The sequence below is a fragment of the Patiria miniata genome, unplaced genomic scaffold (assembly GCF_015706575.1).
Source record: "Patiria miniata isolate m_02_andy unplaced genomic scaffold, ASM1570657v1 HiC_scaffold_1, whole genome shotgun sequence".
Lineage (NCBI taxonomy): Eukaryota > Metazoa > Echinodermata > Asteroidea > Valvatida > Asterinidae > Patiria > Patiria miniata.
The window spans coordinates 8,318,279-8,340,904 of record NW_024037047.1 but is presented as its reverse complement, the minus strand read 5'-3'; the positions used below and the strand labels follow the sequence as shown (position 1 = coordinate 8,340,904).

General features: G+C 41.7%; 1 protein-coding gene across 1 annotated transcript in view; it reads left to right on the top strand.

Annotated features, from left to right (window-relative positions):
* The window catches only part of LOC119721792, a 33,959-nt gene extending 12,383 nt beyond the window's left edge, over positions 1 to 21,576 (top strand). The window contains exons 13-28 of the mRNA XM_038191753.1: positions 52 to 233; positions 1,267 to 1,343; positions 2,000 to 2,049; positions 2,761 to 2,956; positions 3,756 to 3,866; positions 4,948 to 4,998; positions 8,712 to 8,735; positions 10,642 to 10,741; positions 11,589 to 11,709; positions 12,904 to 13,057; positions 13,282 to 13,401; positions 14,470 to 14,765; positions 16,634 to 16,711; positions 17,514 to 17,677; positions 18,775 to 18,891; positions 19,969 to 21,576. Coding sequence (XP_038047681.1) covers positions 52 to 233; positions 1,267 to 1,343; positions 2,000 to 2,049; positions 2,761 to 2,956; positions 3,756 to 3,866; positions 4,948 to 4,998; positions 8,712 to 8,735; positions 10,642 to 10,741; positions 11,589 to 11,709; positions 12,904 to 13,057; positions 13,282 to 13,401; positions 14,470 to 14,765; positions 16,634 to 16,711; positions 17,514 to 17,677; positions 18,775 to 18,891; positions 19,969 to 20,237 — 2,110 coding nt within the window. The 3' untranslated portion in view covers positions 20,238 to 21,576. The remainder of the gene's footprint in view (positions 1 to 51; positions 234 to 1,266; positions 1,344 to 1,999; positions 2,050 to 2,760; positions 2,957 to 3,755; positions 3,867 to 4,947; positions 4,999 to 8,711; positions 8,736 to 10,641; positions 10,742 to 11,588; positions 11,710 to 12,903; positions 13,058 to 13,281; positions 13,402 to 14,469; positions 14,766 to 16,633; positions 16,712 to 17,513; positions 17,678 to 18,774; positions 18,892 to 19,968) is intronic.
* Positions 21,577 to 22,626: the final 1,050 nt, after the last annotated feature.

Sequence of the window (22,626 nt, the reverse complement as noted above, 5' to 3'; positions counted from 1 at the left end):
CATGCAAAGCCTCAAATCTTACTTAGCCATTTTGTTCTTTCTTATCAACAGGGGAGTCACCATCGGCGATCTCTGCTTATCCCTCGTCGTCAATCTCAACCTGACCAACGGCTCGGGCTTTTACCTGTCCAGGGGGAGGGAGATGGTCACGCCCGATCGTCGTATCGTCCTCCGTGATCTCAGCACGGGGGAGTTCATCGACGATTTCACCCACGGCAAAGGCGTCAGTAAATGTAAGATCTGAAGAATGGATGTTAGTTGTCAGTATTAAATCGAACCCGTTGACAGCTAGTATTTCTTTGACCCAGGTCGCCTACACAAGACGCAAAACACAGTAAACGACCCAATGCTAAAAAAAAAATTGCCCTCACTTTAATGGCTTTTTCATACTAAAAAAAGAAATCAAATTTTGATTTTACAAATTTGTGATGTCGTGGCATCTTTTTGTCAGGGAATCTACACCAGTTAAACACATTCCATATTCGGCAAATTTCTCAGTGGTTCATGCATTCGTATCGACGTTAACTATAACATGTAAGATCTGAAGAATGGATTGTTAGATCTCAATAAATCGAACCCATTGACAGCTAGTATTTCTTTGACCCAGGTCGCCTACGCAAGACGCAAAACACAGTGAACGGCCCACCAATGCTTAACAATTTTGCCCTGACTTTAGTGGCTTGGTCGTACTCAACAGGAAAGCAAATTTTGAATTTACAAATTTGTGATGTCGTGGCGTCTTTTCGTCCTGAAATCTACACCAGTTAAACACATTCCATTTCCAGCAAATTTCGTAGCGGTTCATGACTTTTAATTCGCATGGGCGTTGACTATAAATTGACCTCAGCATCCCTAGACTTGTTCTTCATGTGAATCAGCATACAGATTTTAATCAGCATACAGATTTTAATCAGCATACAGATTTTAATCAGCATACAGATTTTAATCAGCATACAGAGTTAAACCAACTGGTTCTTCTCAGAACCACACAACTCACTATTAAGAAATATATCTTTCATTTACATGGTGTTACCGCAAACCTCCCATCCATTGATACAGATTCTACCTACGAAAAAGCCTAGAGCAGTTGTAGTTGAAATAGACAAAGCAAAAAATTCTGTCAATTTGTGGACATAATTTTTATCTAGATATTTAACAAAATCACCATTGGGTTTTTTTGGGAGAGAACACAACAGTAATTTTGAGGAGTACACAGATACTCACATTTCTTTTTTCTTTTTTTTTTCTCTTCAATTTCTTTTTTAGTTAACATCCGGAAAATGCTGGGTGTTGCCACGTTTGATGTCGTTGAGATAAATCCAAGTGATCACCCCCAGTTTGAGGTAATTGACAGAATCCTCAATGTATCCCTTACATTAAAATTGAATTTATCTACATTTTGTACAGGGTGAGTAAAAAAAAAAACCGAAACCCAAATGTCGGGACCATTTTTTTTTAGTGAAGTTCTGCATGTAGCACTTTCAAAATCTAGGATATGAAAGCCGAATTCCTATTAGCTTTCTTTTAGTACAAGAATCATTCAAATCGCTCATGTACTTTTCAAGGTACGGAATTTTAAACACAAACACCATTTTAAAGTTCTGTCCACGGATCACAAAAAAAGGTAACTGTTCTTTCAGCAAAACGAAAACAACTTTCATTCATCCCTATTCGAATTGTTTTCATATTGCTGAAAGAACACTTACCTTTTTTGTGATCCATGGACAGAACTTTAATTAATTTAAAACTGTGTCTGTGTTTAAAATTCTGTTACTTGACAAGTACATAAGTGATTTGAATGATTCTTGTTCTAAAAGAAAGCTTATGAATTGGGCTTTCGTATCCTAGATTTTGAAAGTGCTACATGCAGAACTTCACTAAAATCATGGTCCCGACATTTGGGTTTCTTTTCTTTTTTGGACTCACTGTATGTCATTCTATGCTTGCGTCCTATCAGACATACTTTATCGCCTTCTCTTTTTTCTTTTCTTTTTTATAGATTTTCCTAGAGAGTCCCTCAAAGAACAAACTTCTCAAGACAGGAGCAGTGTAAGTTAGCAATCTACTTTTTTCTCTGTTGCCATAACACATAAGAATGAAAATGACTTGCAAGTCATGTTAGGGCCCGTCTCACTTCATATCTGGGGACGAGTTCCGGACAAGTTGTGGGTAGAATCATTCCCTTTAAGTCCGGAAGAAGCTCTGCATTTTCCCAGACATGTTTAGGGAAAATTTTCATTAGCAACTGCTTGACTCATAAATAATGATAACTTCACTGCGGGAAGATTGCGGGGAAGTTGTTCAGAATCCTGCAACTTTTACCTAATACAATGTCCGCAACTTGTCCGGAGCTCGTCCCAGATATGAATTAATAATGTGGTGTTTATATAACACATAAAAAGGTTTCAAAGCGCTTCACAATTATTCCCCCTGTTCATCAGGCCATGAGACCAGTTTTTTCAGCAGCTCGAGATCAGCGCATTCTGGTCTCTACCTTCACAGGTACCCATTTATACTCCTGGGTGGTGAGAGGCAATTGTTGTAGAGTGTCTTGCCCAAGAACACAAGCACATGGGCACACGAGTCGAAGACTATAACCATTGGACCACAGCGCTCGACAAAGCTATTTGTGGAGTGCTGTGGTCCAATACTTACGGTGTTTCTTGGCCGATGTTTGCTAAGCGCGCAAGTTTACTCAGGAAGGAAATAAAGTATAACACCTGTCCCAACTTTTAACTGCCATCTTTTGTCATCTCTTAGTTTCTTGTATCAGGTCTTTCCCGGCAACTTCTCCCAGTGGGAGCAGCTGTTCTTCAAATCCTGCAAAGTCGGGGAGCTAGACATCGTCCAGAAGATGGTCGTCTTCTTCCGAGACAAGCGGCCGGGGTTCATCAACGCCAAGGAGAAGAAGACTGGAAACACGGCGCTGCACATGGCTGCCAGGAACGGACACTATGTAAAGAACTTTTTAAAAATCTTGAGCAAGATCTATCAAGAACCATGATTTTTGAGTTGAACAAAGAAATTTACTGGAGCGGGGTTTGAACCTCTGACATCCGGATTGTCGTTCCTGCGCTCTACCAACTGAGCTATCCAGTTAGCGGTTCCCCATTTTGTCAGTGTCTTTGGTTAAGGGGCACTAGTCAGAAGCCATAAGCTGGTATATGCCATGTAGCCAGGGACCATGCCCAAACTCACGATGCTAGCAACATCAGCGATTTTGCAAACCTGGGAAATAGCAAACTGGGATCACTCAGAGATGCACCTTTTTATTACAATTTATTAAATATTAACCATAATGGACAACTATGAAAAAGTTGTCTGCCCCTAGCCAACATATCACATCAGGTTAATCTTTAGTTTCCTTGGCGTGAAATGACTGAGAATACTTCTATTATTGTTATTATTATTATTTATTCGGCCAAATTAAAAGATACAACAAGCAATCCACAAAAATAAACAAAACTATACAAAAACAGTCCAATCCAAGCTGGGCAGGATTAATAAAAGTATAATAAAACACTGTGACTCGAAAGCCTGTCAATCCTAACTTGAATGGTACATGTAACATACAAAATATATTAAAAAATAGATACAAAGTTCACTGAAAAATAAAACTTAAAAAGATAATTAGATTCAAAGGATTAACAGTCAAAACACTGACAAAAGTTTTCAGAGATAATAAACAATCAAGTGAAAATTCCCGGATGTTTCAACTTTTTTAAGCTTCGATATTTTGTGTGTGAATTACCCAGGATATTCTCCTGTTTCTGCTGGAGAATGGCGCTCACATCGATGCCAGGAACGGAAACCTGGCGACTGCTTTCTTCAATGCTGTGGAGGGCTTGAACAGAGGAATAAGTCAGGTATAGTCAACTGCCTCTAGAATCGATCAGTTGCCGTAAAACTGCTTCCAAATTACTTGGCTAGGGATAGCTTTAACACACGTGTCTATGGAGAGTTGCCTCTGCCCCTTCCGTTTGCAGTTACAAGCCATTTATCGCAATAAACCAGCTCGGTATTCCAAAAATAGTCTGGTGCACAGCAACAACAATTTTTTTTTTTCAGAATAACCGTGGCAGATAAATGCACGCAAGGCTAAGGGGACGTGGTAACCAAATCTGCATTCTGTGTAATTTTTCGTGCAATCCAAAAGAGATGGAACTTTCGTTTGCACAAAAGTTTTGACACCCAAGACCACTAAAAACACTTTGCTGTCCAAAGTTTTTTGCAAAACGTTATACTTCAGAACGCGATGATCTCTTCAATTTTGATGGAACCCCGCTATGCTTTTACACGCATACGATGAAATTTTTATCCTGAAAAAAAAATAAGCAAATCTTGATGTGCACAAGCACAGTTGGAATACCGAACTCGCTTATTGCAAGAAATGTATCTACCCACATTGCAACTTCAGGTCAATGAAATCGACTTTAAGGCAGACACTTGTGTTTCAAGGCCAATGGACTATAAAGCAAAAGCTTGTTACAGAAGAAGATTTACAAATGTACTGTGCATCCAGAAAACTTTACTGAGAAAGTAGATCAAGTAAAATGTTGGAATAATTGGAGCAAAGTGCCTTGCTGAGGGACACAAGCTAATTCCCCCCGGCTGGGCTTCAATACAGACTTGGACGAAAACTAATGTCAGGATATGTTTCATTGTATTGAAGCCATTGAATCACATTTCTGATGAAAGTATTGAAGCAAAGTATCCTGCCCGGGGACACAAAAACAACCTGTGGCTGATTCGAACCCATGCTGGAAAGGGATATTGTCAGGAAACGTGGATCATATTGAATGTCATGTATTGATATTACATATTCTGGATATTTGAATTTGTGTATTGTTTTATTGATTTTTCTTTGGCAAGTCATTGCATTTAATGCCAAATCGTTCACTTCTGCTTCCCCCGCTGTGAATTCCCCGCCCCCCTTTTGCTTTGCAGCTTTACCGAGTTAGTGATGGGACAGGGAATGCAGTCTACGCTCGCAGCATGGTACCTATGCTTAGCATGCACACCTACCCACACCCAGGAACCTTACATTAACACTATCCCTACCCCTACCCCTAACCCTACCCCTACCCCAACCCATAACTGTTGCCCCAAATATATTGCATAGCATGCACACCTACCCACAATCATCAACCCTTAAATTAACCCTACACCTACCCCTAACCGTAATCCTGATCCAGACCCTATGCCAAAACCATAAACCCTAACCCTATACCCTAACCCTAACCTTAACCCTGACCCAAAGTCCAAGCCCAACCCAATGTCATCCCAACCCTAAAATATGAGTTTTACATTCAGTTTTCATCATTATAACACCCATCATCATCATCATCATCATCATCATCATCATCTCGTTCGAGCCTCAAGCATTGCATCTTTAGCGTAATCTTCTGCTCTATTGATAACACAAACTCTTCAGGAAACTATGAATAACTAATTGTCTACTAGGGAAAAGAACTTGTATCTATTAACTTATAACAATTGCCATTGTATGATATTATACAAATAATGAATGCTTATGAGTGCAGTGGTAAGAATCATTTAATGAGGTGACAGATGGAATGTTCCATTCCATGAGAAGAAGCTGTCTGTGAGTGCAATGGAACATTCCATCCGTCACTGAATAAAAATTCTTACCAGTGCACGAATGTGACACATTCATAATCATTTGTTTTAAACAATGCCTGAATAAATCCTCGTCATCATCTGCCATTGTGTCATCGTCCACTGCTCTGTGAATGAATGTGCAGCATCATAACCATATCAGAGCGCTGTTACAGCGCCACCAATAGTGTGGCCGTGCAATTGAACTTCTATTCACCATGGAATAGAACTCCTGTTCTCGCGATGCGGCTTGGCTGTGGATTGTTGGGACGAATGATTTAACAACACGTGATCAACGACCCACCAATCAGATGACAGGGATTTATTCAGGCGTACCACTTTTTAATTGAGTGGGAATTTCTACCCATTAACCCATTAGCACTTGTACTACATTGTGTTACCATTGTATTTATTCACTGAAGAATCAATAAAACCATAGAGTGGTTGGGTGGTTTTGGGCGCTACAGGGAGTAATAGGCAGGACGGTTTCGGGTACTACAGGGAGTATTCAGGAAGGGCGTTTACGGGCGCTACAGTGACTGCGTTAACCTATTAACACCTGTATAACATTGTACTACAGTGTATTTACTCCATGATGAATTCATAAAACCATCGAGTGCTGGGGCTGTTTGGGGTGGTATAAGGAGTATCAGGCGGGGCGGTACAGGGGCGGATGGGTTAATTTGTTTACACCATAATTAGGTACATGTGGAATCTAACATCATTTGCCTTGTTAAATCAATGGTTTCTCTGCATTTACACATATTCGTGTGGTGTGTCTTCGACTAACTAACTCCAAACATGATATGCTTATAGATTGATTGCATTAAGCAGCCATGTTTGAGGTGTGTTTTGTTATGTTAGTCAATTAACAATGAATGCACAAGAGGTTTACTCATGCGTATCCCCGTTGAACAAAAGAACACACATACTGAAATGTGTATCCTTGTGGAGACATTTCTTTGTTCTCGTGTACTTAAGTTTTCGTGTTTGAAAGTACAGTTTCAAAATGCTCTAATTTTAACCACAATTAAATTCCTTGGCTGAAATTCAGACTTAATATCCCTTTTCTAAAACTCTACCATTTGCGACACATCAACATACCTTGGAGATTCCTAGTGTTTGAGTAAAATCCATATATCTATTTCGTGAAAACCTTGTGGAGACGTATTCATCTATAGAAATTGCCCCGTGGAGACGTATACAATCTTTTGTTCCCTATTCTGTGCATGTCTCCAGAGGGCACTGTGTATCAGATCACCTCAAAGATGGCTGCTGTGCAAACAATCTATACATGTTGGTGTTCATGTGGCTATACTAACATTTTTTTATCATTTTGTAGTAGCTGTGCGATTTCCCTACTTTTCTTCTTTCCTGCTGTCGTGGGCAACACCTCTTTTTGTGTGACTGGCCACATTCTGAACCTCACTGGTATGCATACTAAACCACAACATGCTGCTCCAACAAACAGAGGATTTGTGCCAGATTATTGGATAATTAAAATTGTTTTTGGAATGACTGTATTTTTGGTGTTGACATCCTGGGCATTTTTAATAATTTGCACGTAAAAGGTCCGATTCAAATTTTTGGGCAAATATTAGAACACTAACATGAATTTGACGACCCAAGCCAACATTCCCATTGCAAAATTTGTAAAAACTTGAACACATCTGAACAATGGCAAATTTAACCCTCAGTCTTTTATGACATCAAATTTTGAAGTCACAAGCAAGTATTCACACTTCAACATTTGCAACAAATTGAACACATTTGAACTCCAGTGAATTTCACCAGAAATGTTTTATGAGACATCGAAAAAACTTTGCATTAGCATTCTTGCAAAGTAATAAACAGCCTTGTTACTCCTGGCATTTGGTACATACTCATGGGCGTAGCGAGGAGGGGGCAAGGGGGGGCACTTGCCCCCCCCCCCCCCCCCCACTGGAAAAGCCAAAAAAAAAAAAAAGAAGAAGAAGAAGAAGAAAAAAGAGAAAAAAGAAAAGAAAAAGAGGGGCGAAGACAAAGTGGTGTAAATTTAATGTTGGGGGGGGGGGGGGCAACATGTCCCTGCCCCCCTCTAAAACTGATAAATCGAGAATATGTTGAGAAATGCAAGCATTTTTGGCAACATTTTTTTTTTGCCCTCCTCTAGAAAAAATCCTGGCGACGCCCATGATGTCGGCTGATGACTGCAAAAGGTTGCCCGACTAAACTTAGTTCAAATATATGGGAGTCCAGAGAGGCCACATAAAGCTTATTCTCGATCATAACCCCATCTTAAAACACGTTAAAATTGTGCAGCAGCAGGATTCCAGTCAAACCAGTGAGTTTGGCGGTTTTGAGACATCATCTTTCATTGAAAAAAAAACAATCATTTTGCCCACGCGCATGGCTACGGCGACCCGCGCGCATACCAGAAACCGGAGACTTTTTTTTTGGCCTTATCGCCTATTTTACACACCTCAGGGCAAAGTCTCCGCGGGCTGGGGGGAGGGCTGCAGAGTGGCAAATTGCAACCGGCCACAGCTTTTAAGAATGGGTGTCGCGAGGGGGGGGGGGGGGCAAGGGGGGCACTTGCCTCCCCCTGGAAAAGCCACACACACACACACACACACACACACAAAAAACAGAGGCGCGAAGTCATAGTGGTGTAAATTTAATGAGTTTGGGGGGGAGGGGGGCAAAATGTCCCTGCCCCCTCTAAAACTGATAAATCAAAAATTTGTTGAGAAATACAAGAATTTTTTTGGAAAAATAAATACGTTTTGCCCCCCTCTAGAAAAAATCCTGGCGACGCCCATGTACATACTGTATGTAATAGGTACAAATTGATACTCTACAAAGCCTGAAATGAATGCATCTTTTAATTTAGCATATTGTTCTAACTTACTTCGTCATGTTACTAACAATTCACTTGTGGACTGTTATTGGTTGTGGTGTTGATCGGTAAACTAAACTCTTGGAAAATTGATCACCATATTCTTGGATTTGATTTTGGACAGTATAGGCTTGCCAGGCCTATGCAGTTTGGTGAAATTGACCTTGATGCAATTTTGTCTCTCTTTTCCCTTCGTTTTCATTGTCGTGGCCAGGGACATCACAATAATGCAGCTGAGGTGAGCCACTCTAAAGAAATGTTTGTGTTCCGTAGGGCTGTGTCCCCTTGTCTGTGTTTGGAGAATAGCCTTGTAAATGTCGTTTCTTCTGTGAACGTAATATGCACCGTTATGGTTTTGTGATTGTCATCTGTGTATATAGCCCTCTTCATAGTCTTGTGTTCTGTTGGTTTTTGAATAATTTTTTTGTTCTGTTTGTAGTAAATGGCGTTTGGAGAACCTTTTGTTGCATTCCTCGTTTAAGGTTGTATTTACTAAACTGGTCACTATGTGTAGCCTGTCGGCTCCGTTCACAAGTACCCCCTCACCGGCAAGGAAAGTACAGTTGGGGGTGACCGACCGACGCCATCTTGCCTGACTGCAGTTTTGCCGCGACACGCGGCCGTACCACTGTGTGTACATTGTACAAATCCCCTGGTGTACGTGTGTCACACACAAGGAACGGTGCGCGTCAACCAGCTAAATGTCCCGCCCATGGGACGTCGTTGCTAGGTAAAAGGGCGCCCTCTTTCGTTGGCGCACAAAGCCTCTAGACAAATCCTGCGGCAGCCATTTTCTGTGGTGGCGCAAGGATCGCACGAGTCCGACTCAGGTAGTACACACGCACTCCGGGCTCCTTCCACCAATAGGAAAACCAAAATGTGCGTGCGCCTCGTCTTTATGAACGCGTGCAGGATGCACGTGCACGTGACACCGTCTCGGTAAAAGCTTAGAATTCTGGTCGCCGGATTCCACTATAACCACAAGGACAAGCGAAGGACAGCTGACATCACTGGTTCACATGTGCTGTTCAGCCAATTACATTAGGGTAGGAACCAGTGTGGAAAAATGAGAACAGGGCTGCGTTTTTGCGCTGTGACCGTAAACATGTTTCTGGTTTAGGACCGTTTTGGCACTTCGGTTACACTGAAATGACGTCATTGTTCCGACCAAAGTTTATCGAGACTTGTTTCAAGATGGCCGAAAGGTAAACAAGTTTTAGCAGACGATGTTACTTTGTTACCACAAAAGGAATTTTAACAGTGGGTTTGTACCGTCGGTTGGGTAAAGTTGATACACAACAATTACTCTGTCGATGGAAAATATTGGAAAAGTAAGTGCCCGACTTTAGCTTGTAAATCGTGTAAAATTGACCAAAACATTTGTCTTTCCATGGTGGTCATGATGGTCTGCTCACCGCCATGTTTGTTTTCAAAGTGACGTCAAGAAAAAAAATGTTGGTCAGGCATTTTCGCGGTGCACTGGAAACATGTTTATGTCATGGCTGTGACGTCAGAAACATTTTCCAGTTCAAGGGCCGCCAAAATGCGACCCAGATTGTGCTATAAATAGTTTGTGCATGAACAGTACTTACCATTTTCCATCTGAATGTTCACAAATGCATGGCTTCTTCATGTGAAGCAGGCGCACAATGGCATGACTTCATATACTAAAACCACTTTTGCATTTGTCTCTGAATCCAGCTAGGAGCAAAACGTAAGGCTCTCTCTATCTCAAGTACATCTTTCTGTCAAAAAGTTGCTCATTTAGGTATGAAAAGTGGTCCAACTTCATGGCTTCCTGTAGTTACATGTGCATTGCATTGCTTATGTGGCCTTTACCATTCAATTTAGGGTTTTGTGTTTTACAGGTTTTGCAGAATTTTTGCACTAGCACTGTAAGTAGTCAGAAAAAAACATGTGGAATGTGTGAAGGAAACGTCTCATAAGTCAGAAAATTCTGTTGCCTATGGAATTTTTTTTGTTGGGAACACTAACTGTGTGTTCCCATCGAGAACGCCCTGTTTCCCGTTGGAACGTTCCAAGCATTCTGACTTTTGAGACATTCCCTAAACAAACTGTAAACTACAAGGTACTGATAATAATGAATTCAAGGTTTTTTTGGCCATTGTTTGTGTGTTTCACAGCTTTTGGTGGAGTGGGGTACCAATATTTACATGAAGAACAAGCAGAGCAGGACAGCATTTGACGTGGTGCGCAGTGACGAACAGAAGAACAGCATCGTCGGTAAGTGTGCAGTGTGGACAAGTGGAAGTTATAATTTAAAGTTGTGATCATGTAGTTGTTGCCTACCCTGCTGCTGTGGCGCACCCAGGATTTTGCTTTGTGGGGGGGGGGGTCTCACAATTGTTTTTGAAATTTTTTAGAAGTAAAAGTTTTTAAAAACAAATTTGCCCAAATTTTTTGGCCGCAGAAAACATTGGGTTTTTTTTTTTTTTTTTTTTGGGGGGGGGACTGTTTTGACGATGGTGGCGCCACTTACACCCCTATTATACTACTCGAAAATAGGCCACATACATATCACCAAAGGGCAAATCGTGGGCCAAAAAAAAATTGACAACCTCTTGAGCCCTGCCCCCCCCCCCTGATGTACCACTAACCTGCTGCCCTGATGGCTGTCATGGTTTAAAGGCATGTAGAATCATTTACATTTATCCCAAAAGTAACCTACCAATTTATTATCAAAACTTACTTGGATTAAAGATTGTAGTGGTACTAAACACCCTGTGAAATCAGTCCATCTGACTTGCCGTCATGTAGGAGAAATAAAAAAAAAGTAGGTGATTTCCAATGATCAGTCAACTGACTGATTTTTGGAAATAAAGTGTGCTACGGACCAAGTCGTGTTTTGTTTAAACAAGGTTGTGTGTGGTGTTTCACTAGCTTTTTGTCTCTAAAAGTATAATGCACTGAGCTGAAATTTTAAGCTGGTTAGGTTTTGAACATTCTAATTTAGATTTTGAGTGGTATTATTATTATTGGAAACGAACAAACTGCATGAAAAGCAAATGATCCTATGTGCCTTTCTTTTATTTGCTGATTCCCTTATGATTGGTCTTTGTTATTTTCTCAGAGTACTATGACCACCTTCAGGCCTGCATACCCAAGCTGATGAGAGGAGACACCCAGCTGCTCAAGAAGCTAGTGGAGGACCACGTGTCGGGGGTCATGGGATTCGCAAGCCTGAGGAGCAGGTAAGACCATTGTGACTTGTGATTGACTTGTGATGGACTTGTGATTGACTTGTGGTTGACTTGTGATTGACTTGTGATTGACTTGTGATTGATATGTGATTGACTTGTGATTGACTTGTGATTGGCTTGTGATTGACTTGAGATTGACTTGCGATTGACTTGCGATTGACTTGTTATTGACTTGTGATTGACTTGTGGTTGACATGGGATTGAGTTGTGATTGACTTGTGATTAACTTGTGATTGACTTGTGATTGAGTTGTGATTGACTTGCGACCAACTTGTGATTGACAGTGGATTGACTTGTGATTGACTTGTGGTTGATTTGGGATTGACTAGGGATTGACTTGGGATTGACTTGCGATTGACCCGTGATTGACTTGTGATTGATTTGCGATTGACTTGTGATTGACTTGTGATTGACTTGTGATGGACTTGTGATTGACTTGTGATTGACTTGTGATTGACTTGTGATTGACTTGTGATTGACTTGTGATTGACTGGTGATTGACTGGCGATTGACTTGCGATTGACTTGCGATTGACTTGCGATTGACTTGCGATTGACTTGCGATTGACTTGCGATTGACTTGCGATTGACTTGTGATTGACTGGTGATTGACTTGCGTTTGACATGTGATTGGCTTGTGATTGAGTTGCGATTGACTCGCGATTGACTTGTTATTGACTTGTGATTGACTTGTGATTGACTTGTGATTGACTTGTGATTGACTTGTGATTGACTTGTGACTGAGTTGTGATTGACTTGTGATTGACTTGTGATTGACTTGTGATTGACTTGTGACTGAGTTGTGATTAACTTGCGATTGACTTGCGTTTGACTTGTGATTGACAAGTGATTGACGTGTGATTGACTTGTGATTGACGTGTGATTGGCTTACGATTGACTTGTGATTGAGTTGCGATTGGCTAACGATTGACTTGTGATTGACTGAGGCTTGACTTGTGATTGACATGGTATCGACTTGTGATTGACTTGTAATTTACTTGTAATTTACTTGTGATCGATGTGTGATGACTTATGATGATTTAAGGAGGCTTGATTACAGCTCAGCGAAATTCTAGAATATTTGCTATCAAAATATGTAACAAGGCATCAGTCAAAATACCCACAGTCCAAAAATTAAGTTGATTTTTACCTGGAGTGATCCCTGTACCTTGCGCCCATATACCAGGTGCATCAACGGCAGCACCTTGCTGCACACAGCGGCCTACTTTGGAGTCATCCCTGTCATCAAGGAACTGCTTAAAGAGAGAGTGGAAGTCAACCTTCTGGACTACAAAGGTGCCACGCCACTCCACAGGGCACGGGATCAAAAGACTATCAGGGTGGGTTGCACCTTTAACCTACTGACTTTTGATTGTGGAAATTATTGAAATATGAAATTATTTTTGTTATGTTATATAATCCTCCAATATTTTTATCATGTGTAAGTACCGGAATTTCAATCTAATGCCCAATGTCTCTCTAAGGTACCATTTGGTGGTATTCTCTGAAACTGTTTATTTTTGTTTCCTTATTACTATCATTATTGTTGTTTTAAATTGTTTAGCTTTTACTGGAGAGTGGTGCTGAACTGAATGCAATAGACTCGGAGGGCAACACGCCACTGCACGTCAAGTGCTACGGCGAGGCAGGCAAAGCTACACCCATCGACTGCGTCAAAGAACTGGTGAGACCAACAAAGTTGTTTTCTGACCCCCATCTCAATCATTTCCCCCCTCTCCCCAAAAATAATATGAATGCAGTTATTCCCCTGTTCTTCTTTGTGCAATGTATACGTGATTTTGTTGCGTGATAAATGTTGCGCGCACAAATCAATGAGCGCCTTTACATTTATGCGACTTACCGCGCAATTTTTTCAAATCAAATTTGTTCACACACGCGTGTGTGCGACATTGCCACGCGCGTGTGCGACATAGTCATTGCGACAAAATCACGTATGTGTAAAAAGGCCTTGTAAACTGTTGAATTGGATGATGCCAGACTATTTATGCGTTCCAAGCCTCACTTTTAATTTGTTTTAAATGTGGCTTGAAACATTATGGTATGTTCAATCACAAATTTTAAGTTATTCATCAGAGCACACTGGTATTTAATTAAGTTTATTTCATTACTTTCAATTCTATTCGCAACTTTACCTCGCTTTCAATTTAATATGGCCGACTCGTGAATAAGCCCCATACCTCAACACACAAAAATGTATTGACATCATATGTAAACCCCCCCCCCCCCCAAAAAGATGAAAACTCCCCCCCCCACCCCCCAAAAAAGGTGATTCCTTTGTGCAAATGGAATACCGTTTTACATTCAGATCTTTATTATAAAAAAAAAAATGCTTCTCTATCCACGGTGAACTCTGATTTTGCATGAGATTTTGCACTTGATTTTGCATTGCACGTGCACTTTAGTAAGGATAGATTGACTAAAGATTGATCTTAAATATAGGGTTTTGCCTTTTGCCGACGTATTTCTTATAAACATGGTATACTCAGTGTTGTCTGAGGGCTTGCAAGAAGAAATTCACAAGATTACTCGGGTGGGACTGGAACCCACGACCTCCTGCTTACTAGTGCAGACGTCTTACCGCTTGACCACCAAACCTACCAGGATCACAGCCAGCTGAATGGAGTCTGATGTAGCAGCAGATACCGCAACCAAACTTTTTCATAAGATGGAATTTACGTCAGGGAGATGTAAATTTTATAGATTATTTTTACATTTTGAACTTGCTTCCTAGCTCGCTGAGAATATCAACCTCGTCCACCGCAACAACAAGGAGCTGCTAGCCATCCACTGCTGTGCCATGCAGGGCCGCGTGGACGCCATCCAGCTCCTGCTAGACTCAGACCCCACAGGCACCATCCGGGACTGCCTGGAGAAAGAGGACCCCAAGTCCCCTCCCAGTCTGCTGCACCTGGCCCTAGCCAACGACTTCCTGGACTGCGGGGTGTGGCTGGTGGAGCAAGGCTTCAACTTCAAGGAGCACGAGCAGGACATACTGGTGCATAGGATACTGACCGAGCAGATTAAGAGGTTAGGCCATAATTAATCCCTCAGCCGAGAGGGTTGCCCTTAGGAGTAGGCAAGTTGGGATTAGTTTTGAGGTCAAAAGGTCAAAGGTCAAGGTCACCGTGGTGAGTTAGGCGAGCCATCAGATAACAGACCGTTCGGGTACCGGGTCCGGTATGCTAATTTCTTTCACCCCAATCGGTACAAAGCCAGAAGCCACCCGGTCACTGAAGCGTGACGCCCCAATCGGTCCAAACTGGTTACTCAGGGTTTCACAATAGGCAACATAAATTGAAGTCTGGCCATTGTTGGAGGATTATTCGGCCCACTGGGATTACCAGCGGCAACTTCTATGAAGCTCATCACAGTCATTGTTGACTACTGGAGGATTAGCGCGTCGCAAGTTGGTTCCTTTGTGATGAGCCAGAGCCATGGTGCAGAAGCCTGGTGGAGTTAATCCAGGCCGATCGGTTCGATGCCAGGTCCCAATCCCTTCAACATACTGGGCGGGCTCAACCCCGAACGGTCCGGGGAGGGATTCTAATTTGAGGGCTCGCCTTAAAGGTAAATGGTTTCCGGATGATAACTTGAGTTAGAAATGAGATTTTGGTGTCTAACTTTGGTAGGGGGTTGCCCTTGGGAGTAGGCAAGTTGGGATTGGTTTTGAGGTCAAAAGGTCAAAGGTCAAGGTCACCGTGGTGAGTTAAAGGTAAATGGTTTCCGGATGATAACTTGAGTTAGAAATGAGATTTTGGTGTCTAACTTTGGTAGGGGGTTGCCCTTGGGAGTAGGCAAGTTGGGATTGGTCAAGAGGTCAAAAGGTCAAGGTCACCGTGGTGAGTTAAAGGTAAATGGTTTCCGGATGATAACTTGACTCTGGCTGAGGGGTTTCAACAGCAACGCTGTTATGTTTTGTTATACAGTGAAACCTTGATAAGTCAAAATCTGATAACTCAAAACAACTGTTTAATCAAACAAAGACTCCATTCCCTTCAGTAGTATAACAATGATATACAACCCTGCTTAACTCAAAACTCTGCTTAAGTCAAATTTTGAACCTGTTCCCTTGAGGTTTGACTTAACAAGATTTCACTTTTGTAACTTGGATTACAGAATTGTCACCCAAAAGAAGTGGATTTTGCAGAAAACAAAACAAAACATTACCGCCCAAAAAAATAGCACTTATGATGACATCCCCCCCCCCCAAAAAAAATTGTGCATTCCGAGTAATATACACAAGCTTTTGATTCACTTTTAAACACGCAATCCTGGCGTTGGACCAACAGTTGAGAAAGGAATTATTGTGCGTTACGTAAAGCCGTTTCACATGCTCGTTTCTCGATTGTATGTTCTGTGTGTTTGTGCCACTCAGTGCACTGGGTGCATTGGCGTCAATCCTGGGGGAGGGGGGGTGGGGACAGGGAGAAATATCAATATCAAATGTCCCCCCCCTAGATTTGTGAACTTGTTATTCATTTACAGGGCCTTATTATGTACTACGATGTATCTTTTGCTAAGAAAATATTGGTTAAAGCGGGCAGAAATTACCTCGATTGCACCACAGAGCATCTAGAATCCAACTTTGTTCGGGGCCCTTAAGCGGGCTCTGAACCCCACGTTGTAAGGGCATCGTGCTCGCAATAGTTCTGATCAAGGTTAGCCCCCCCCCCCCCCCCCCACTTTTGAAAAGCAATTCACGCCCCTGACTGGGTGTAATGGTACCTGTAAAATACCCTGGGCAGAACACAAGAACAGAGAGAATCCAGCGGTACCAATGTCACGTCGACCGATTGAAGCTCACGTGCTTATCAAACCTTGGTTATCAAATATTAAAGAAAAAAATGACAAGATAGAAAAGAATGCTGAAATCTATAATTCTCATGTGCTTACAGCAAGCAGCGACTGGACATGATGAGGTTCTTGTTTGAGCACGGAGCAGACTTGGACCAGAGATACACAGGCGGCAACACGTGAGTAAAACAACAAAATCATCAATATTGAGTACTTGCCCCTCGGCAATATTATTTCTTAAGCGCTGCATACTCAGTGCTGTCCGAGAGCGTGCGAGAAAAGAATCACAAGCTTGCTCTGGTGGGACTTGAACCCACGACCTCCTGCGTACCAGTGCAGACGTCTTACCACTGTGCCAATGAGCTTGTCGTGGTTGGTTGAACAGTGGAACGCTGCTTTAACGAATATCGCGGGATCCACAGAAAGTACTCGGTACAGCGATTTTGATTCGCCGGTACCCTCTTTTGACCGATAGTGAACTGGTATTTCTCACATCCCGTGGTCGCACCAGGAGTCGCCACGAAACTTGAGCAACAGGTGGTTTTCCCTTCTATTCCTTGGTAAAATAATAGCCACCTTACACTCCTCAACATTCAAACACGATATAACCATGGGTCGTTTGATGTTCGGGAATTTAAAAGTGGCCCAAATAGCGTTTAATACAACCATTGGATTTTTTTGTTAAATCTGTTGACTTTCTTCCACAACACTGTTTGATACATTTTGTACATTAAAACCGGGAGCCAAGGATGATGTTCGGTATAGCCGAATGTTCAGCACAGCGGTGTTCGGCATAGCGGCGTTCCACTGTACCATCTCACATTTCAATATATTTGTCGGTCGGACTCGGGGGGGGGGGGGGGGGGGGGGGGGGGAAGAAGAACTTGCTTACTACAACACTGCAGTTTGTAACCAAAAGGCAAAACAACAAGTGCAATGACTTTATCTTCTCTCCTTCTCCCCCCCCCCCCCCCCCCCCAGGCCCCTGCACTACGCTGCAGGCATGACAGGACCCACGGACATCCTGGAGCTGTTGATTGAGTACGGCGCCGACGTGGACGCTGCTAACGAGGACATCTGCTCGCCGCTGTTCTTTGCCACGCAGGCCAACAACTACTTCGGGGCCAGCATGCTGCTGCAAGCAGGTGGGCAAGTCGCAATTTAGGCTTCAATATCAGGTTTTGCCTATTCACCGATGTATTTTTATAAATACCGATTGATTGTGAGAAAAACAAATTCACAACTTGCTCAGGTGAGACCCGAACCTATGACCTCCTGCTTACTAGTGCAGACGTCTTACCACTCGACCACCGAGCGTGCAGGGATCGGCTGGCTGGTTCGAATCTGATATAGCAGTGGGTACTGCAATGAAACTATTCATTAGATGGAATTTTGTGTGTCTTTTTATAGACAATGTATACTCCGTTATACAGGGTGAGCAAAAAAAAAAAAAAAACGAAACCCAAATTATGGGACTATTGTTTTAGTGAAGTTCTTTACGTACCACTTTCAAAATTTAGGATATTAAAGCCCAATTCATAAGCTTTCTTTTAGTAAGAATCATTCAAATCACTCACATACTTTTCAAGATACGGAATTTTAAACACAACCACCGTTTTAAAGTTCTGTCCACGGATCACAGAAAAGGTGTGCATTCTTTCAGCAAAACGATAACAATTCACACACATCCCTATGTGATTTGTTTTCATTTTGCTGAAAGAACACTTACCTTTTTGTGATCCGTGGACAGAACTTTAAAAAGGTGGTTGTGTTTAAATTTCTGTAACTTGAAAAGTACATAAGTGATTTGAATGATTCTTGTACTAAAAGAAAGCTTATGAATTGGGCTTTCATATCCGAGATTTTGAAGGTGCTACATGCAGAACTTTGCTAAAACAATGGTCCCAACATTTGGGTTTCTTTTATTTTACTCACCAATGTAACGACATTGAGGACAAGAGCTCAATCTCATGTAAGCTTGCGGCAAGCTTAATGAGCTTTTTGCAAGCAAGTAATCAGCTTGCTTGCAAGCTTACTTTTCTACAAGTGATGTCTACCTTCACTGGTACCCTCTACCTTCAATGGTACCCTCTGGTGCCAGATAAAGAGCCCCTCCCCCCCCCCAAAAAAAAGTTTCATAAATCTCTAATGGTAGAATAAATTCAGGAAAATACATTTTGTGGGGCTTGAGGCCCAATCCAGAACGTTCATTTTGAAATGTTGTCTTTTATTGCTTGCCCAGGAGCCAACGTGAGACACAAGAACCTGCAAGGCCTGACAGCGTTTGACTGTATCCTGGACTTTGATGAGTGGTTGGAGTGCGGCTTCTTCACCGACGAAATCAAAGCGCGACTCAAAGGTAAAGAAAACATGGGACAGCTAAATTTTCTTGCTAAGCGAAAACCAGCTGGGGACCAGTCGCAAGCAGTATACATCACCTGATGTTTTAGCTGGTAACCAGACATTTTATCGCTTAGTAAATTTGTATACTTAGCGGCTCCGTGAAGTTAAAGGCCCATGTAAAGGATTTGTTTTTTTTTTAATGCAATCCTTGAAGTCTACTTTTGTGGTCCGTCTAACTTGATTTGTTATCTTCACGTTACCATTTTAATGGCATTTTGGAGCTTTTGGGGGTTTTATGCTAATGCAAATTTCCATATTCATGAGCAAATTTGTGATGTCATTCAAGGCAGAAACCTCAGTTTCACACAAGCATAAAAAGTCACCAGAATTTTAGGGGTTTGCTGTGGTTATTTTTCTGCTTTCAACGGCTCATTGTTGTTTAAGTACATGACAGTAAGACAATGAGAAACCTTTATGCACAAATGTTTTCAGTAAGCAGAATTTTGGGTTTACAATTTGAAGAGAAAACCCTAAGCCGGAGAATGTGTTCCTTAAGTGACATCACAGCAACAGCGCCCTCAGTTGTCAGGAAAAACATGAAACAAAAGCCTCGTTGTAAATAGACTCCTAAGATGCCAAATCAGTGCAGGAATTGGTCATGGAAAGCTCTAATTTTTTCCTGGAAATGTCATGGAAGTTCGTTTTAAGATTTCTGTGGAAACCCTGAAATTTCTTAACCAGTTTACGCCGGGATTATTTTGACAAGAACGGAACGAGGCGTGGGATAACTTTTCACTCGACCTCAAGCCAGGCGGGTTGAAGCCATCACCCTCGGGCAGCACACTCATATTTCTGGCCTCGCTCGCTGTGAGCCGGTCGTTGACAGATATTTCTGGTCTCGCTCCCTGCCTGTTTATCTGTCATCTGTTCCGAATACTGCAAAACTTGTGTGTGTAAACACGGCCTCCGGCGCGAACTGGTTAAGTGGCCTATCTAACAGGTCCAGGAATGTTGCCCAAGATGCGGACATCTTTCCCATCTTCCCATGCAGATGAACTTTTATCTAAATAAGTCTGTTTTTTTGCCCCTACAGCCTACAGTCTGAAGCATGCCCGAGACCTTGTCCGCGCCATCACACAGAAGGTCAAAGGTAACCACGGAAAGGGTCTATATGCACAGGTCTCCGCCCTGTCTCTGGGTGGGGCAGGAGGAGGAGGAGGGGCCTCCCGTCAACGAAACCCCGCCCTCTCTGCCTCGATGAGACAACGGAAGCTCAACAACAGTCCCAGTTCCCAGATGATGAGGGGTGGCAGCATAGGGACACTCCCACCGTTGAGACCCAGAGGATTCCTGACCAAATGAGATACAAAAGAAGCCACGCCCTTATGCAAAAACCGTGCCTTTAAAAGCCACACCCTCTTTGAACTGTCAGGCAGTGAAATAAACTCAACAGCCCCTGCTCCCAGATGATGAGGGGTGGCAGCATTGGGACACTCCCACCCTTGAGACCTAGAGGATTCCTGACCAACTGAGATGTAACAATAAGTCACACCCTTTTACAAAGCCGCGCCCCTCATAAAAAACCACACCTCTTTTCATTGTGTGACAAAGGAAGCTCAGTAACAGTCTCAGCTCCCCGACAATGAGGTGTGATAGCAACGGGACACTCCCACCCCTGAGCCCTGGAGAATTCCTGACCAAACGAGCAACCAAAAAATGCCACGCCCTCTGATGAAGCCACACCCCTTTTTCATTACGAGACAAAGAAAGTTCAACAGTCCCAGCTCCCAGATGACACTCCCACCCTTGAGGCCTACAGTCTTCCTGAACAAATGAGCTATAACAATAGGCCACGCCCTTTAAACAAAGCCACGCCTCTTAACGAAAGCCACGCCCTTTTATGAGACAAAGAAAACTCAATAACAGTTGCATCTCCCTGAAAATGAGATGGAAACATCAAAACAATCGTCCCCTACACTAGATAGCAGTGCTGTCTTTGCAATATTCCTACTGTCGTCACTTTTCAATAATTTCAAGATTTGTTTGAAGCTTAATGTACTTATTCTATATTTTGTAAATTTTGTTGGCATCAATTTTTATTTATATATAATTTTTTTATGATGAATAAAGTCTGTATTCCAGAGTGTGACTACTTTTTTGTCTTTCTAAGGGTCAAATGAACAAAACCTATAATAGATGTGAAGTAAGATTTGAGGCTTTGCATGGTGGAGATACTAATAAATGAAAGGTTTGTGGAAACACCATGCGCGAATAATTTCTCAACTAAAGAGAATGGTTCTGAAAAGAAGCAGAGGTATAAACTCGACGTTCCGGTCAGTATGCTCTGACCGTCTTCAGGAGAGTGCCTAAACTCTAAGAAAGTAAACACTTGGGTAGTAAAAGCGAAATTGATGAAGTGTGAAGTTGCATCCTAGTGGATTCACCTACAATTTTTGCAAACATGGTTTTTTTTGTTTTTTTTATATTTTCGGCATTTGTCCGAGAGCTGAACTGCACCATATTCCAAAATTTTAGTCTCTTTTAGTTCTTAAATTTATATTTTCTTAAAATATTTATAAGCTAATTTCAAGCCGAGAACAAAACAGAGTTTTATGACTTTTGCATTGTGTGGAAATGATGTATCTGTAAATAGCTACATGTAGTGCTATTTAAAGTCGGGTTGATATTCTTGATTACTAAATGGACTATTTCAATCTTTTGTTCGTACTCTTTTTTATTTAAAAGGTTTTTAATTATTACATTGAGGCTGTGTGATTGCACATGCAGTGCTAAACAACGTATTTTGTATTATTTCACAGATTTGTAAATATTTATCTCTAAAGATTGTGTTCATTTCAAAGGCAAACAAAATATGTGCTTGGCCAGTTTTAAACAAGTATCTGGCTCTGGCCTGGAGGTAAAGGCCATTATCCCTGACCAGGCTCCTGGTCAGTTTTAATTGTACATTGTACTTGTTTAAAGGGAATGTTCAACATTTGCTTTTGCTGCAATTATCAGAAATAAATGGATTTGGAGGATTAGAATATTATAACAAATATTGCTATTAAACGGACTTGTTTCATGTTTTGGGCCTGTAGATGCTGGGGAAAAAACAAGAAAACCGATCATGTTCTTGTATAGTCTGGTTCCTTGACCCCACTTAAGATGAAACGGAGCAATTTGTACACTTTGGGGAATTGTAAGGTCAGGGAATCAGTCTGGCAGGCTTGTACCTCTTCACAGGTGTGTAATCAATTGCAAAGAAAATGCAGAATAACTAAATATGAAAAATTAGGAGCAATTTTTGAAAATAAGCCAGTTTTCTCCAACGCTGGTCGGCCGACCAGCACTGGAAAAATACCATTTTTCTTGAAAGTGTCAGCACACCAAGAGCCACGGTTTTACAGGATGCTTTACACTATTATTCCCTAACAATCCAGTAAGGTATTTCGTGATAATTTGATCATTTCGTTTTTGATGTTTGCAAATGTTGTATCTTCCCTTTAATACCAACCAAGTACATATTTATTCACATTCATAAATACCTTTCGGTCAGAAAGGCAAAACAGGTAAAAGTACAAATTTCCAACGATTTTGTTTCAATTTTACTTCATGTTTTAGAAACATCCCTCTAGCTATTTTTATGTTATGTATCTCGCACGTGGTACTAATTAGACTCTCCTTATATGGAGATTGATGTGGCACAGAATGCAGTGGTGCCGAAAAAAAAGTGTTTAAAACCAGTTGATGT